The 17022-nt window shown below is 37.9% G+C and overlaps 1 protein-coding gene across 1 annotated transcript in view; it reads right to left on the bottom strand.

Annotated features, from left to right (window-relative positions):
* Positions 1 to 479: 479 nt before the first annotated feature.
* Positions 480 to 17022, bottom strand: part of F5 (coagulation factor V) — a 43669-nt gene continuing 27126 nt past the window's right edge. Inside the window, exons 15-25 of the mRNA XM_060770752.2 lie at positions 14632 to 14868; positions 14114 to 14321; positions 12493 to 12672; positions 8540 to 8656; positions 8091 to 8162; positions 7480 to 7574; positions 5769 to 5924; positions 5148 to 5292; positions 3953 to 4101; positions 2740 to 2922; positions 480 to 1767 (exon numbers count right to left, since the gene is read on the bottom strand). Of these exons, the coding sequence (XP_060626735.2) occupies positions 1621 to 1767; positions 2740 to 2922; positions 3953 to 4101; positions 5148 to 5292; positions 5769 to 5924; positions 7480 to 7574; positions 8091 to 8162; positions 8540 to 8656; positions 12493 to 12672; positions 14114 to 14321; positions 14632 to 14868 (1689 nt within the window). The 3' untranslated portion in view covers positions 480 to 1620. The remainder of the gene's footprint in view (positions 1768 to 2739; positions 2923 to 3952; positions 4102 to 5147; positions 5293 to 5768; positions 5925 to 7479; positions 7575 to 8090; positions 8163 to 8539; positions 8657 to 12492; positions 12673 to 14113; positions 14322 to 14631; positions 14869 to 17022) is intronic.

The raw sequence follows: 17022 nt of genomic DNA, 5'->3' as shown, positions 1-17022 counted from the left end.
CCTTCTGCAAATCTGGAGCCAGCACCAATAATAAATTGAGATGCAAGCATATTCATTAAGTTTGGGAATTAAAAATTATGAAGATGATGGATTTTTGCGTTTTGTTGACACCTTGGGGACTTCTGTTGTTGATTTATTATTTATTCACTATGTAAATCAATAAATGCATAAATAAAAATTTTTGGGTCAGCGAATGAGTGAGGATTCCAGCTGAATTGAATCAAGTATCTCTTATTTTTCAATGTAAGCACAACGATACAACGATGATTCTGCTCAAAACAACACAGGCATAGTCCTACTTTAGCAATAATCATTATTACATAAGAGCTGCATTAATAATCAAAGAAAAAATGGACTGGTTACATTAATATTGTGGGATTGTTTTGTTGGTAAATGCATGAAGCATAGCTCCAATTTCCTGTTTCTTCAAAGAGATCATAATTTGACACAATCCCATCTGAGAATGAGTAGATCACATGTTTCAAAAGAAGTGTATTTATTTATTTACCACATTTATATCCCACCCTTCTCACCCCAAAGGGGACTCGCACCATGTAACCTTAATGTAAAAGACTACATAATCTAATGGATATTGAAAGTCACTCCTTGACTAAGATAATGTGTTCACATAAAAAGGCACCATAATTTTCCAGATTCATGTCTCTTTCATTAAATATAGGTTACTACCCTTCCTTTACCCTTCCTTTACCCATATTTGCTTTCTGGTGGTTCAGTGTACAAAAATTTTGTTTCATGCACAAACTTATTTTAAAATACTGCATAAAATGACCGTTAGGCTAAGTGAAGGTGAATTTTGTGTTTAGACTTGGATCATACTTACATATGCAGGTAAAGGTAAAGGTTTCCCCCTGATGTTAAGTCCAGTCGTGTTTGACTCTGGGAGTTGGTGCTCATCTCCATTTCTAAGCCAAAGAGCCGGCATTGTCTGTAGACACCTCCAAGGTAATGTGGCCGGCATGACTGCATGGAACATCATTACCTTCCCGCTAGAGCGGTACCTATTGATCTACTCACATTTGCATGTTTTTGAACTGCTAAGTTGGCAGAAACTGGAGCTAACAGCGGGAGCTCACGCCGCTCCCTAGATTCAAATCTGCAACCTGAGTTCAGCAGCTCAGTGGTTTAACTGCGCCACCAAGGGCTCCAATACACATGCAAATGTATGCAAAATCCAAATAAGTCCTAATCACTTCTGTCCCCAAGCATTTAGATCAGGAATTATTTATTATTATTTTTGAAATAATGTCAATAATTATTGACATTATTTCAAAAACAAGGTAAGTACAAAATATAACCAGTGATTTCCTACAGAATGGTAGGAATGCAGAAACCGACAAAGCAGCCAACATTTTAAAATACATATTTTCTGGGTTAAAATGATAAATACAATCATTTATTGTCTTTTTAATCATATTAAATGTCTTCCACTTGTCTTTCAATTATATTTTCAAAGCTGCTGAAGAGTCTTGGATACGCAAAATATAGTCATGGTAGATCCACTTTATTTTGTTTTGGCTCCCCTTCCTTTTAAAACATAGGTGGTGTAAACACATTTTAAAGTTTGGGGCTTCTTGATTTGGCAGTCTTTACGCCCAAACCTTAGAAGTCATCACAACCGAAGAGCTCTATTCGAAGTGCAATACTCTGATTCCATGTCTTGGGAACAACACGAATAAATCGGGAAAATATGGGTGGTTCAAAATAGTTCTTAACCTGTCCAGTACTGTCAACGTTTCCAGAAAACACCTGACAATAAATCCAAAAACAAGTAGTTACTTAAAGTGTTGAATTAACAGATTCATGTCAAATGTAAGTAACTAAAAATCCTGCCAGGAGGGGAAGGAATGAGCAGTTGTTGTAGGGTTTTTTTTTGGCTATATGGCTCCAAAGGACTACTTCCCACATCTAGTTCATACAATACTATCTTTTAAATCCATATAAACATATGAGCAGTGGTTCTCAACCTATGGGTTCCCAGGTGTTTTGGCCTACAACTCCCAAAAATCCTAGCCAGTTTACCAGCTGTTAGGATTTCTGGGAGTTGAAGACCAAAACATTTGGGGACCCACAGGTTGAGAACCACTGTATATGAGTGTCTTATAATGTTAGTACTTAAAAGATAGGTCAATAGCCTATCTGCTTTGACTCACAATTGCTCTCCCAAGGTGTTGGTAGATGTTTCCCAGGCTCTGATCCACAAATTGCCCTACTAATATGTCCCAATGTTATTACAACATACCCTCTACTTCTCCAGCTCTCTCCTTCCTTTGGATTGACAATGGCAGATACCCAACAAAGACATAGGATTTAGGTTCACCGTGAACTACAGTTTGTGGGGTGCTTCCAGACAGCGCCAAAGCATGGGTTTAAGAAGAGGGACAAATAAACCCAGGACCTCAGAGCAAACCCACCAGACCCAGGCTTTTTTCGCCCTGACAATAAAGTACTACACACAGATTTAATTACATGGCTTAATTCCATATAATAGGAGCCATTTCTAGTGTTTAATAGTCCCCATATTGCTATAATAACCCATGCTAAATCACAATACTTAAGCTATTCCCTAATCTGAGCTACTGATTCCTACTTGGAACATCAAAACAACCTGAAGGAAGACACCAATGGGAAAAAATAATGGACAGAAATCTTAAGGATAAAAGTGGATGGAAACTGGTCTTTCATATAGTCCCCCCCCCCCCCCCCAGAACCTTCGAATACCTTTACTGCAGAAGTTGAACCATCCACGTAAGACTTCCATATTGAATCATCATCACGATAAAGGATGGAAAATGTTTTCACGTACATTTCAGTAGTCATTGATTTTGCCCCTTGGGTTATAATGCCTGTTATCTTTTTAAGCCGAAGGAGATCAATCTGTAGCCACTGCTGGTTGTTATTTGACTGTGGAATTAATACAATAAAATAATCATTGTATCACTACTGAAATACAGCTCTCATAAATATCATAAATGTACGGATTATATATTGAGTACAAAGAAAAACTGAACTCGGGATAAAAACTTGAAAATGTTCAGGTTGTTTTTCAGCTTTAAGATAGTTATAAATAGAAAAGAAACATTGAAAAAATAAACAAGGGAGAAAGAAAACAAAATGAATGTATTCCAAGCTCCATGTTGATATGTGCAGGGTTTTTTAATGTTGAGAGCAACTTGAGAAACTGCAAGTGGCTTCTGGTGTGAGAGAATTGGCTGTCTGGAAGGACGTTGCCCATGGGACACCCGGATGTGTTATCATCATGTGGGAGTCTTCTCTCATGTCTCTGCATGAGAAGCTGGAGTGACAGACGGGAGCTCACCTTGCTCTCTGGATTTGAACCACCGACCTTTCAATCAGCAGTCTTGCCAACACAAGGGTTTAACCCATTGTACCATCAGGGGCTCCGATATATTCGGTAAGGTATAATATGTGTTGCCTTTTGTCCTGTGAGATATATGCAGTCATCTCATACGACAAAAGACAACACGTTTTATACCTTATTTAATCCACAGTAAGATTATATAGCATTCTTTTTGACCTTATTTCATGTAGCTATTTTACATACTAAGAACTGGACTGCAAGTCCCAGCAACCACAACTGGCACAGCTAATACTGAAGACTGCCAGGATTGCCAGTTCAACAACTAGAAGATCATATGCTTTCCATCTCTGCTGTAAGTTGCACTAATTTATCTATGGTATGCCATTTTTAAACACTTAACTACTACCCCCCATCATGATTGTCCCAATCACTGTTTCATTCCATTTCCGCTTATTAAATTCCTGGTAAACTTGTCAACAGTGTTGTTACATATTCATTCGCTGCTGTTTCTAGCAAACAATTTTACATAGTGTAAACTCATTGAAAGCAGAAGTTGCCATAAGCAGGAAACGAATAGCCACACAACCTTCCTTTTCGGAGACCTGTCTTTACCTTTGCTTGCCAGGCATTTGTCCGCCCTTTGAGATTGAGACGGGCAAGATTTGGCTCCCATGAACTCCACCATGTCTTCCTATAAGATGAGGCTGTGATCTGTGATGCCTCAATAGCCCCACTTTCCATTCCCAAGGGCAAAGAGCAGTCTGTCAAGTCAAAATCAGAACATCCTTGTTAGAACTCCTAAAAGGGGTTTGGGAAGAATCTCCCTCAAGGTATTGTTAAACAACAGCCCCAATCACTTCTGGCCATGCTGGTAGAAGCAAAGGGAAGCTGAAGTCTGATGACCCCTAGAAGGCTATAGATTCTGCATACAGAAATTAGACACTAGGTGGAATACAAGAAACATTGAATTTGATGGAAATCTATACAGAATGGGAATGTTTGGGGCAATTTATTGGGAAAAGAAACAATATAACAGTGAATTGGATTCAGATTTAGCAATGGTTATACTGTGTACACATGTACATTTAAAATTACCTGATGGCTTATGGTGACCCCAAGAATTGTTACTGTAAGTTGTAGCAGGACTATGTGTGTGTGCGTTGAAAAAAAACCTTATGATAGTAATTGTTATGTGCAGCTTGTAATGTAGGTCATCCAGCAATCTTGGACCACACCCAATAGGGTATAACTGTATGGGTTTTTAGAATACAGTTTCTGGAGAGCTTTTTCTTTGAGGAGATCTGTGCTCAAAGGCTCTGCTCAGAGGAGCAGGTTGGAGAGAAGCCGTTATGCTGCGCTAAAGGAGGCTAGGGTTTTCCTAGGTAAGGAATGCTATATATCAGGGGCAGAGGCAGCCTACCTTTGATATATAGCCTATACTACCTGGTATCATTAGTTAGAGTTACAGTAAACCCAGTGAAACAAAAAGGACAAGCTGACCATACAATAGATTATTAAAACTAATGGGACATGCATTAATTAAGCAGCCCCATTTCAATCAGTTTACTCTAAGCATCACAAAACATGGATTCAACCCTCTGGGAGACTGAGAACCCTTCCAGATTGGACTAAAAAAGCATGACTCTTTAAGATTTACTGCCAATTACATTTTCTTGTGAAGTTATAAATATATAAAATTGGGGCAGGTGAAATTGAGTCATCAAGTCTCAGTATTTATCCATACTAGCTTGTTTTAAACATTTTGATGAGAGTTTCCCCCCAGTTAATGGCATTTTTCATGTCTCACCTGCTGTTTCACAACCAAGGAGTTCCATACGAAGGGTTGGCCTGCTGTAGAACTTGTTTGGATATAGCCTCACATACCTTGCAACAATAGGAGGATCAAGGCGATTCTCCTTTATTCCATGTGCATCTGAATTGCCTTCAAAAAGCTAAAGGAAAAGAAATGGAACATTTGTTTTATCATAAGAGGTAAACACCCAAATTAGTCTCTTACATAATCTGATAATTCTATGCTGTTTCCTATTGGTCACAATGTCAGTATGTCTCCACTGACCCAGAAGTGACATCATATTATTTCCACTTTCATTTTTGGTCAAAATTTGGCCAGTGATTTCAGAGGTCATTTGGAGTTTGGTGGTGAAATCAAAGCAAACTACAACACTTCTGCCATTATGTAGTGGTTTAAACTATTTTGGTGTCGTTTTCCCCCACCCCACCCCCAAAATTTGGTAGGATTTTGGGGATAGAATCATAGAGTTGGAAGAGACCTAATGGGCCATCCAGTCCACCCCCCTGCCAAGAAGACTGCACAATGAACAATACATGCATTCCACAATTTGGATAGTATATTTTTAAGCAGAATACAAGAACAAATGTTTATTTGATACAGATTGACTATACAGACCTTCTGTGTCCCTCTGTGGTCCCCTTTAAAAACATTCCACTTTCTCCCATACTTGCTATAGGTAATAAAATATTCTGTTGTATACAAGTGTTTCAGAATCTGCATGGCTCCTTGTGTCTGAATGCCTGTGAGTATGACTTGTCTTTTTAGATCCACCTGCAGAGCAAAAAATAGTGGATTCAATTACAAGCTATTGCATTATTTAATGGAAGCATGTGCTCTATCTTATTTTCTAGAAAGATAGCTGTCATTAGAACTTAAAAACATCCATAGAGCCTGCTGGCCTGTCTAGTCCTACATATTGCTCTCACAGTGGCCAAATAAATGCAAATAGCCAACAGGCATTGAACTCGTATATTGGTTATATTTGGATGTTTGTGACTTCAATATCTTTAAAATGCAATTGCAAAAGAAATAAACTGAAAGAGAAGATAGACAATAATTGGGAAAAACAAAAGACTGAGGAATTCAGAACAGTAGCACTATGAAATAAATAATTTGCAGCCAAATATAAAATGAAACAGATATGTTTCCAAAACTGAGGTTTCCATAATTTGAACATGTCATGAGATGACCCAATATATTGAGAAAATAAAAAGAAGAAAGTATTAGGAAAAAAGGAAGATGGTACTGCAGGTGGATTGATTGATTGAATCAAGGAAGTCGGTTCTGAGTTTGCAAGATCTGAGCAGGGCAACAGAAGGCCAAGGCCACATCTGCCATTATAATGCAGATTGAATTGCATTATATGGTCAGTATAGACTCATATAATGCAGTTTAACTGCTTTGATCTAGTTTATATGAATCTACACCAGGCATGGAAAAACTTTGGCCCTCCAGGTATTTTGGACTTCAACTCCCACAATTTCTAACAGTCTAGGGCCTCTTCCTTCTCCCTCTCAACCTCTTAAGTAGCTGAGAGGGAAAAGGAAAGAGCATCAGGCTGTTGGAAATTGTGGGAGTTGAAATCCAAAACCTGGAGGGCTAAAGTTTGCCCATGTCTGGTCTACACTGACCACATAATGTCCAAGATGGGACTCAAGAATCTGCATTACAATTGCAGTGTAGATGGTGCCCAAGATTCTTGGAGTTCTCACAATCACATGGGATTGCCATTTGTCAAATCTGGCTTGACAGCAATGACTGACGGTATTAAACAAAATGCAAGCAGAAACCCAATTACACTTTTCTCACTGGCATTTACAGGAAGTTAAAGCAGAATATGTCCGGTCAAGAACACTTTCAATGTTCATCTACAGTGTCAACTACAATTTTAGAATAGTTATTATATGGTTTGGGCAAGAATGGAAGAACACTAAAAAGAGACTACTAAAGGTCTTTGCACAATTGACTCAACCCTAAACATGGCAATCACTTATCATCAGCAGTAGAAAATAGAGCAACTCTGTATTGATGGGAATAGACACTGATATTGCTTTGCATTGCCTAGGTTAGGCAGTTACTTTGTAGTATGTGTTTTCTTCGACGGCCAGCCAATGGGTCCCTAATGTGAATCTAGAAGCCATGCTAAATTAAAAGACATATTAAAAAGAGTTTAATTGAGTGAACCAGACATAGTCATTGCCTGTGCTTTTGATCTAGAGCTTACCATACCAATATTCAAAAATAATTTATTTTCCTTTAAATAAGCAAGTGATTTTAAATCTATGTTTGTAAGATACACTTCCTGGTTTCTGTGCTAACATTATACCTGAATCCAGGGGTGTTCATTTTCCTTCTTCTCAGTGCTCCAGGCATTGTATTTTCCAGTATTGTTTAATCTTGCCAGTTGAGGCTCCCAGTAGCCTGAAGGGAACAAAGAGAAGATTTCTCATAAAAAAAGAGGTAAGAGTTATGGAGGGTTTTTTTTTTTTTTTGCTACTGTTGTTGTTCTTGTCATTCTCTTGCCTACCTACATTTCCAATGGAACATGAGCTAGTAATACAGATTCATTCATGGCAGGAAATGCTGATGAAATATTAAGTACTATTGGTTGCCAATTATTAATTATGAATGAGTGATAATTGAACAACGGGCAGGGAAAATGCTCTAAGTGCATGCTAGATTATATGCCTAGGAGGCCTAAAACATTTGCATTGTTCTCCGCCAATTCTGGCAGGATGAATTACTGTATTCCAAATGAAAACAACAAAGTGAAAATACTGGGACATATTAATTACTCTACAAAAGGGGAGTCTTTATTAAAGCTTCTATGTGCAGTAAATGCAATTCCAGAGGTAAGAATTAACATTATCACTTGCCATACAATGAGATGCATTCAGCCTCAAGCTTCACATTCCTTAGGTCTGTGAAATTACTCACTTGTGTGACCAGAAGCACTGATTTGTGAATCTTGGATAATACCACTTGCCAGACCCATAGGCAGCTTGCAGCCTGTAGAGAGAGATCAAGCTTTCATTTTAGCCAGTCATAAATTATGTGAACCGATACAACAATCTTATAGTGTAATCTCAGCAGATTTGGAACAAGGAGAGATGTCACTGAAAAGGCACTGTATCTTAGGCATATTAAGCTTGGGAGGCAAAAGGTTAAAGAGACAGACAGAAAACACGAATACGATACAAAAACAACAGCCATGACTCCAGTCTCCCTAGAAATCCCACCAACCAGTGTCTATGCTGACTGTTACATCCACCTACAACTTCCACATTGAGAGAACCAGTGAACAGGGAATGCCTCCCATCACAACACACCTTGGCCTGCTAGCCATACACTGAAGTTTGCACACCTGTAAGATTAAGGTCAATTACCTTCATCTATAACTGTAAAAAAGGCCTGCATTCCTGCTTCTTGATATTCACCAACTTCCGTTTCCAAAAGCCATGTGCCAGCTACTGATGGTATAATTTCAACAGTAGTGAATGTACCTAGAAAGGAAATATACATGGACATCTATTATGTAGGTTCTTGTGGGTTTTTTCGGGCTATAGGGCCATGTTCTAGATACACATCTATTATGTGTTACATTGCAGAAGATTGATTGTTGTGGTCATGTAATGAGGAGGTAGACATATTGAAACAACATTTCTACTATGTTTTCTCATCCAGCCTTAAAAGGAATGAAATATCCGGCACAAGGTTACTCCTGGAGCAAAGCAATGGCAAACAACATGAGAAGTCATTGCGCAAAAGGGACAATATTATTACTGTCAAGAGAGCATTGTGAAATACAAGGTGACAGACTTTGTTTTTCCAGGTGCAAAGATTACTGCAGACGCAGACTGCAGCCAGGTGTACAGAAGTGTTTATAATAATATGCTTATAACTGTATTTATGTTTGCATTGGTTGCCCTAAGGCTGGAGCGGCCTAGCTGTGAGAAATGTGTTACCATGGAAACGAGGCAGAAGAGGAGGTGGGAGGAGCTTAGAGAGTAAAGGTTTTAAAAAGTGACAGTTAGAGTCAGTCAGGGGGAAGACTCTGAGAGAGCAGCAGAGTCAGTTTTTTAGACTCTGAGGAGTGAAGAAGTGAAGAGTCAGGTTTTAGTGTTCGTGAATAGTAGAGATTTCTTCAGCTAGGAAGCTGAAGGGGAAAACCTTGTTAGTTGCTTTAGTTAGAAAGAACTAACAGAGGCTTGTTAGGATCGCTAGTCGGGGGAAGACTGGAGATCTGTGATTTGATCAAGTATAGATCAAACAGAGAGACTATTCACTGCAGGGAACACTGGTTAATAAAGCGCTTCACCACAGCAAGAGTTCATAAGTGGTAACATCGAAAGTCTGAATTGTATCGCAACCAAGTTACATGTAACCATCAAGTATTTGCCAAGCTTAACATCTTCATACTGCAAACATACGCTTTGTTTAAAAATAAACTTGTTCTCTTTGGTTTTTAAAACTGCCTCATCTCCATTAATTTTACGTTCTGTGCACCCACTCTACCAAAATTACCTCACCACACAAACAGAGCCTTTAATACCAGAGCCTTTTACAAATCAGTGGCTCCTCTCTCCTAAACCTAGGCGCTTCCTCACTAGTTGGTAGCGTCTCTTTACACTTTGGTGGCAGCTTCATTACCATTGGCAGAGATCCTTTACACCAGGAAATCAGAAGATGTTTATTTCTTGGAAGGAGAGCAATGACCAATCTCGATAAAATAGTGAAGAGTAGAAACATCACACTGGCAGCGTCTGCATAGTTAAAGCAATGGTATTCCCCATAGTAACCTATGGATGTGAAAGCTGGACCATAAGGAAGACTGAGCAAAGGAAGATAGATGCTTTTGAACTGTGGTGTTGGAGGAAAATTCTGAGAGTGCCTTGAACCTTAAGAAAATCCAACCAGTCCATACTTCAGGAAATAAAGCCCAAATGCTCATTGGAGGGAAGGATAGTACAGGCAAAGATGAAGTACTTTGGCCACATCATGAGAAGAAAGGAAAGCTTAGAGAAGGCAATTATGCTGGGAAAAATGGAAGGAAAAAGGAAGAGGGGCCGACCAAGGGCAAGATGGATGGATGGTATTCTTGAAGTGACTGGCTTGACTCTGAAGGAGCTGTGGGTAGTGATGGCCGACAGGGAGCTCTGGCATGGGCTGGTCCATGAGGTCACGAAGAGTCAGAAGCGACTGGACAAATAAACAACAAAATTGTGAAAATGTCCCGAAATGTCTCCATGTGAACTTTTCCTAGCATTTGGCAGTTTATCCCCTCATCATAAATATTTCTTTTTTTAAAATTATAGTTGCTGTTGTTTTCAGAGATGACAGTAAGTGGGTCCAATTTGAGTGGAATGGGAACCAGCACCAAGTTTTAGAATTAATGTTAAATGTGTTTACTCTTCCTGGCTAAATAGTTCAGCACCCTGAGTAATTTCTTGAAAATCTGGACTAAATCCTGGAGGATATTCACCACTATCCTAACATCGGAATCACCAATCTCTACTATTCACTTTTTAAGGACTTTTTAGAATGTGATTAGGAAAAAAACAGATAATCCCCACTTTATATGATTTCTCAAGCAAGAAAAACAGGGGGAAACCTCAAGGCTTTCCCCTGGAAAAGGGCAGTCAATTAAAGAGAAGGATTAACATGACCTGGATTGTGTGATTTTAATTGATGTTTTAATGTTATGTTTTAATTGCTCTAGATTTTAATGCTTTTGTTTATTTATCGATGTAAGTATATATGCAGCATTGAATTGTTGCCTTTGTAAGGCCGCCCTGAGTTCCCTTCGGGGTGAGAAGGGTGGGATACAACTGTGGAAAATTAATTAATTAATTAATGTGGGGAGAAATCGGTGATTATTATAAATAAAGGCCAGGAGGTTAAATCAAAAATCTTGTATGTAACAAGGTTATGACAAGAGTGAGAAGTAGCACCATGTACAGGAAGGGAATTCTGTGTATGGCTTCTCAGGATCCATCCATATAATCAGGTAGAATGAGTCACTTGCTTTCAACATCATATTTTAGATTACAGTAAAAAAATAAATGACAATTTTTAAATGTATTATTAATATGGACCTTATTTGTGCTTATTTACCATAAGAGAATTTGCAGTACTTTATGTAAAAAGAAAAATGTTTGAGTGGAAGGCAAAAACCCAGAACCTCCAGGGTGTTTAACAGCCTGTTTTATATTTACCATTATGTGTGCACTTTTGTATATACAAATGATATACAAATAGAATAGTTTTGAATCCTGAACAACAGAACAACAAATTAGCGGCCTTTTTCAGTCCTTTTGCTCTTTATTCATTCTTCACAGTCAGAGAACTCAGTTTTTTTAAAAAAAAATCAGAGGAAGTTAGGAAATACATCTCAAAGGCCAATAGAAGGTGCTCTAATCCTTTTGCAATAGTTTCCCAACCATTTACTAGGAAGATGTACACAACTAAAAAGTTAGTAGTATTTTCACATTTTTGTTGTTGCAGTAATATAATAACCACAGGTAAAGTAGCAGATCCTCAATCAGTCAAATTATACTGTGTGTTTATGTGTGCATTCTTTGATGATATTCCCCAACTGTATACCACCTGTATGATTTCAGTACTGTTATCTGTCAACAATATATTTTCTATAACACCAACACTGACTGGTCTTTGTCATCATCATTATCATTGGCGATCACTCGTGTCTGAGTAGTGTCTTGGGATTTCTGAGAGCTGAAGTCCAAAACGCCTGGAGGAGCCCAGTTTGAGAAACACTGTGACTCTAACAGAAATAATTATACATAAAATTCCTTAGAAAATTTTGATATCACTTCTTCCAAATCATTTATAAGCAAGACACCTGAAGAGTAAGTGTACAGTGTACATGTCAGCAAAATGGGGGTAGAAAAATAGTTATATGCAGTTCAGTAACAAATCATAAGTGAAGAAATTATAAGATGCTATTCATAGTTTCCAGATGTTTTGAACTTCCACACTTTCCAGGCAACAATTAAATCCAGGATACTAAAGCCCACCTAGATTAAAAAATCCAGATTGGGAGAAGGTATATTAGAAAATTAGTACTTTTCAATTTTTAAAAATGCATCCTTAGGGTCAAAGATAATTACTTTTGTGTTATTCTCTGTACATCCCACAATCTGTGCTCAAAATTATATCAGAAATATTTCCTAACATCTAACATTATTAAATTAATTTTAAAACCTACTTTCCAACACACTAGAAATGCAAAAATTTAGATGTGCATGAAGACATTCTAGGCTTCAAGAAAATGGTGTTTAATTTTCTGAGACCAGTGAATCAATCCGGTTATATTTACCAGGAAGAAGAGGGTAGACACCAAGTTGGTGATCTCCTATTCCTTGTTCCATGAATGTCTGACCATGAAAATGAATGACATGAATGTCTTTGGGGCCCCCCATGTTCAGCAAATGCCATTGGACCTCTTCACCCCTATACATCCGCAACCCCTGCAGATGGTAAGGGACCCCATTTATGCCTAAAAGAGAAGGTGACCAGAGATCACATAAACTTCAAATATATCCACTGTTCAGCTCAGTGTATTAAATAAACAGTATCTTCAGAGAATAAATCAGATTAAAATGAATATATAGTATTAGTAACCTAGAACACCAAAAACTTTATGGAAATTAGTGGTAACTTACATCTTTGGTTCAGTGAGCATGGTCTAGCCGTAATTAACTGTCTGTTTTTGAATTTCAACTAATCAGTGACTAGATAATCAGACTAATTTTTATGATAAATGGTTTTTACATTCATGTGCATCTTCTGTACATTGGCACTGAACAAAAATCATCATCATCATCATCATCATCATCCATAAATCCTGGAGTCATCCCAACTACTACTGCAGTCCCTATTATTATATAATATCACAAATATAATTCCATATTAATTAGAAGATGAAGTTTACATTTTAAAGAGTTTCCAGTTCTAGTTTTTATAACTGAACATATATAAGCAAATTATAAAGCAGATGTTCTAAAACAGCGTTTCTCAACTTGGGGTTTGGGACCCCTGGGGGGTCGTGAGGGGGTTCAAAGGGGTCACCAAAGGCCATCAGAAAACACAATATTTTCTGTGTTGGAAGTTTGGCCCAATTCTATAATTGATGTGGTTCAGAATGCTGTTTCATTGTAGGTGAACTATAAATCCCAGCAACTACAACTCCCAAATGTCAAGGTCTTTCTTCTTCAAACTCCACCAGTGTTCACATTTGGGCATATTGAGTATTCCAAGTTTGGTTCAGATCCATCATTGTTTGAGTCAACAGTGCTCTCTGCATATAAGTGAACTATAACTCCAAAACTCAAGGTCAATGCCCAGTAAACCCTTACAGTATTATTTGTTGGTCATGGGAGTTCTGTGTGCCAAGTTTGGTTCGATTCCATCACTGGTGGAGTTCAGAATGTTTTTTGATTGGAGATTAACTATAAATCCCAGCAACTACAACTCCAAAATGGCATAATCAACCCCCCGCCCAAACCCCCAGTATTCAAATTTGGGCATATTGGGTATTTGTGCCAAATTTGGTCCAGTGAATGAAAATACATCCTGCATATCAGATATTAACATTACGATTCATAACAGTAGCAAGATTACAGTTATGAAGTAGCAACAAACATAATTTTATGGTTGGGGGGTCACCACAACATGAGGAACTGTATCAAAAAGTAGCATCATTAGGAATGTTGAGAAATACTGTTCTAAAAGATGAAAACTTTATCTGTACATGATGTCAGCATAACACACAGAATTGTCAAACACACAAAAGAAGAACCCTTACTTAAAATGCACTGCCAAGTTATAATATGTGTGATGTCCCTGAATACATTTATCTACAGAAGGTCAGCTTTAGCAAACATCCATTTCTGTCATTCTTGACTATTTGTCATCAATAGGAAGGAAATCATCTATACCGGGAAAAGTGTGGCTCTGCAGGGCTCCCGAGCGTCTCTCAGCTTGAGACTTTTTTCTATTTTGATCGAAGTACCAGCTTTTCTCCTCATCAAAGACCATAAAAAGGAGGACAAACTCTCGCATGTCTTGTGGCCTGTTGTACTTATCAAGTATTCCTTTCTGACAGATCAAGATTGGCCCAATCAAGCCAGAGTGAATATCTTTCTCCTGCAAAATAATTTAGAACAGAAAAATAAATTTCTGGATAAGCAAACTGCTAATATTAAAACTAATTTCTTTGAAAGCTTTTGTACAGTTCACTCTGGTGTAGACACATTAAGTTATGCTATATTTTTAAGTCCTGTTTCATATGCAGCTTATTTCAAATCTGGGATATATATGTACTTGAGCATCAGAATACGTATAAAGCCGGAATACAAAGGAGACAAAATATTCATCACTAGATTACCAAAAGTGCATTTTATTTGTCTCTAAGATGAAAAAATATAATGTATTTTTAGTATAACATTTGTCTTACCGGGTTTACAGCAGAGTAATAGGCCCAGGATTTACATGCTCTCTGACCTTCAGCAGGGCCTGAACGTTTGTTTGCATACCAGACATATGTATAGGTATTATTTGGCATGATGGCATCATCTGTTTTGAACCATTCTGGAGACTCATCATCATAGCTTCTGCCTTCTGATGATTTCTCATAGTAAAGTCCATGTGCATGGAGCGAGTATGGTCTGGAGGCCAAATTTTTAAACTGAACCTGCAAAGTAAAAGTGACAGTGATCAGCAGAGACAACTCCAATGGAGAATCCCCCCTCTCAAACTTAAAAACTTTATGTTGTGCTGGGTTCAGATTTTCTAGGGTAAATCCTGATCAGTTAGGAGATAGGTGTTTCAAAGGACATTCTAGCAGAATCACAATTTGTCTGAAGCTGTTTGCTGGGCCTGAAGTTAATTTGTGGGATTCTCTTTCAGGATAAATTCCTCCTTGCCTATCTGGCTAGCTGTACCGATCAACACATTAGCCAACAATAATTTCCCCTTTCTCTAGCTACATCAGTTGCTAAAGAAACCTGCTTTAGTAGTACTGGTGTCTGTAGGCTTCCATAACAGTGGGACAGTGAATTCACCTGTTTTTAGTCTGAATGAATGGTTCTGATCCTGTTTGGGGATGGAATTCAGTACTTGAGACATTCCATTTAAAGTTTGGAGGAAAACCCAGAATGCTGCTCCACTGAGATGGAGGCCATCAACCTGCAGGATTTAAAGAGTTCCCATGCATTTCTCAATTGTGTTTATTGCTTATTGTGATTATTCTAATTGTTTTATTGAATAACACTATAGTAACTATTTTCCAATGTAAACTATTAGTGGGCCGACTTTAGACTTGTGAGATGTACTTTTTAAAAATAGAATATCACAGTCCATAAATTTCATGTTGTAGTCTGGACAGATTCTTAGTTTTCAGATGAGGAAGAAGGGGATACTGGGAGAGATTCAGAGGGCGCCAGAAGAGATTGGAAGCCGACCAGAGAGGTGTTTGGGAAGTGTAAACTGAGGGAAGTGCAGAAGTGCATCAGAAGTGCAAACTGAGGGAAATGTGGGTGACAAATGTTTGTCGAGATCAAAGAGATTGGAGTTGAGGAAACAGGGCCTGCAATTAAGACAGACTCACTTTTCCAAGCGACTTAGAGATAAGGAATGGGAAGGCAGGTGCAGGAGAAATGATCTCATGGGAGGGATTCTGGCTTTTAAAAAGTTGTTGATGCTGGTATAATCCTTGTGAGAGTAATGCTGCACACAAGTGAAGAGCTCTCAGTTTCATGGGTCTGGAATTCATGTATTCAAGTTTCCAAGCCTGTTCCTGCATCCTGTTCTTGTGAGGCATATAGCAACAGACTAACAGTGATACAAGAGGAAAATTTAATTCATAGATAACATTGGATTATTTGGAAGAATGTCTGAAATGTGTCAAAATTATCTGTACAAAATTTTTTCAGGCAAGAGACTCTTGGTTGCATTCTTCCAATAACTATACAAAGTATGGATGCCCATTATGTATGCTTATGCCTACTTGTCAAGGTAAACAAAAGCAAAGAGAAAAACTGTGGTTTTGTGAAGCTATATGAAATTGTTTGGGTTACTTCTGAACTGGTTTAATGAGTTTGCTGACATAACTATTGTGATCATTGATGCCTCTTCTTATATCAAATCCTTTTCTGAAATGTCAAAACAGAAGACTTCTGTTTTAATTATTGAGTTTTATGATGAAAATTGTCACATTTTATGGAATTTCAAAAACTTGTAAACTTAATTTTTTTTAACATGTCAGAAACTGAATGCAAGACTAATGCCTACTTTTGTTTTTTGGAAGAATTGTGAAGCATGCTCATTGTATTACTTATGTATAGACTGATATAATACCCAGAAATAACAACCTTAATTCAATTACTAGTCCCAGCTAAAGCAAACTCAAATCAATGGGATCAATATACCATGTAGCAGTTGATTCAGTGGATATAATCTAGTTGGGACAGGAAAACAAATTTAGGTTAAATAATGATTTTACATTTTCCCCCAATTGTATCCTTTATTCTCTGAGCTCCTGGTACAAATTTGAGCTCAGATTAGACCATGAGATTAAGATTCTAAATACGGGTACCATATTTATTTATTTACAGTATTTATACCCTACCCTTCTCACCCTGAAGGGGACTCAGAGCAGCTTACAGAACTACAGAAACGCATACAGCAAACATTCAATGCCAATTATACACTTAACAAGGACAAACAACACAAACAGAGGTAAAGGCAGTTTTTCCCATTTTATTTCTGGCATCTTGGAGGCTGTGCTTGACTCCGGCCATGGGGATGCTGTTACTCCATCTTTCATGCTGAGGAGCTTTCCTCCAAT

This window comes from Anolis sagrei, chromosome 3 (genome assembly GCF_037176765.1).
Source record: "Anolis sagrei isolate rAnoSag1 chromosome 3, rAnoSag1.mat, whole genome shotgun sequence".
Lineage (NCBI taxonomy): Eukaryota > Metazoa > Chordata > Lepidosauria > Squamata > Dactyloidae > Anolis > Anolis sagrei.
The sequence above is the reverse complement of the archived record's forward strand: the minus strand, read 5'-3'. Positions and strand labels throughout refer to the sequence as shown.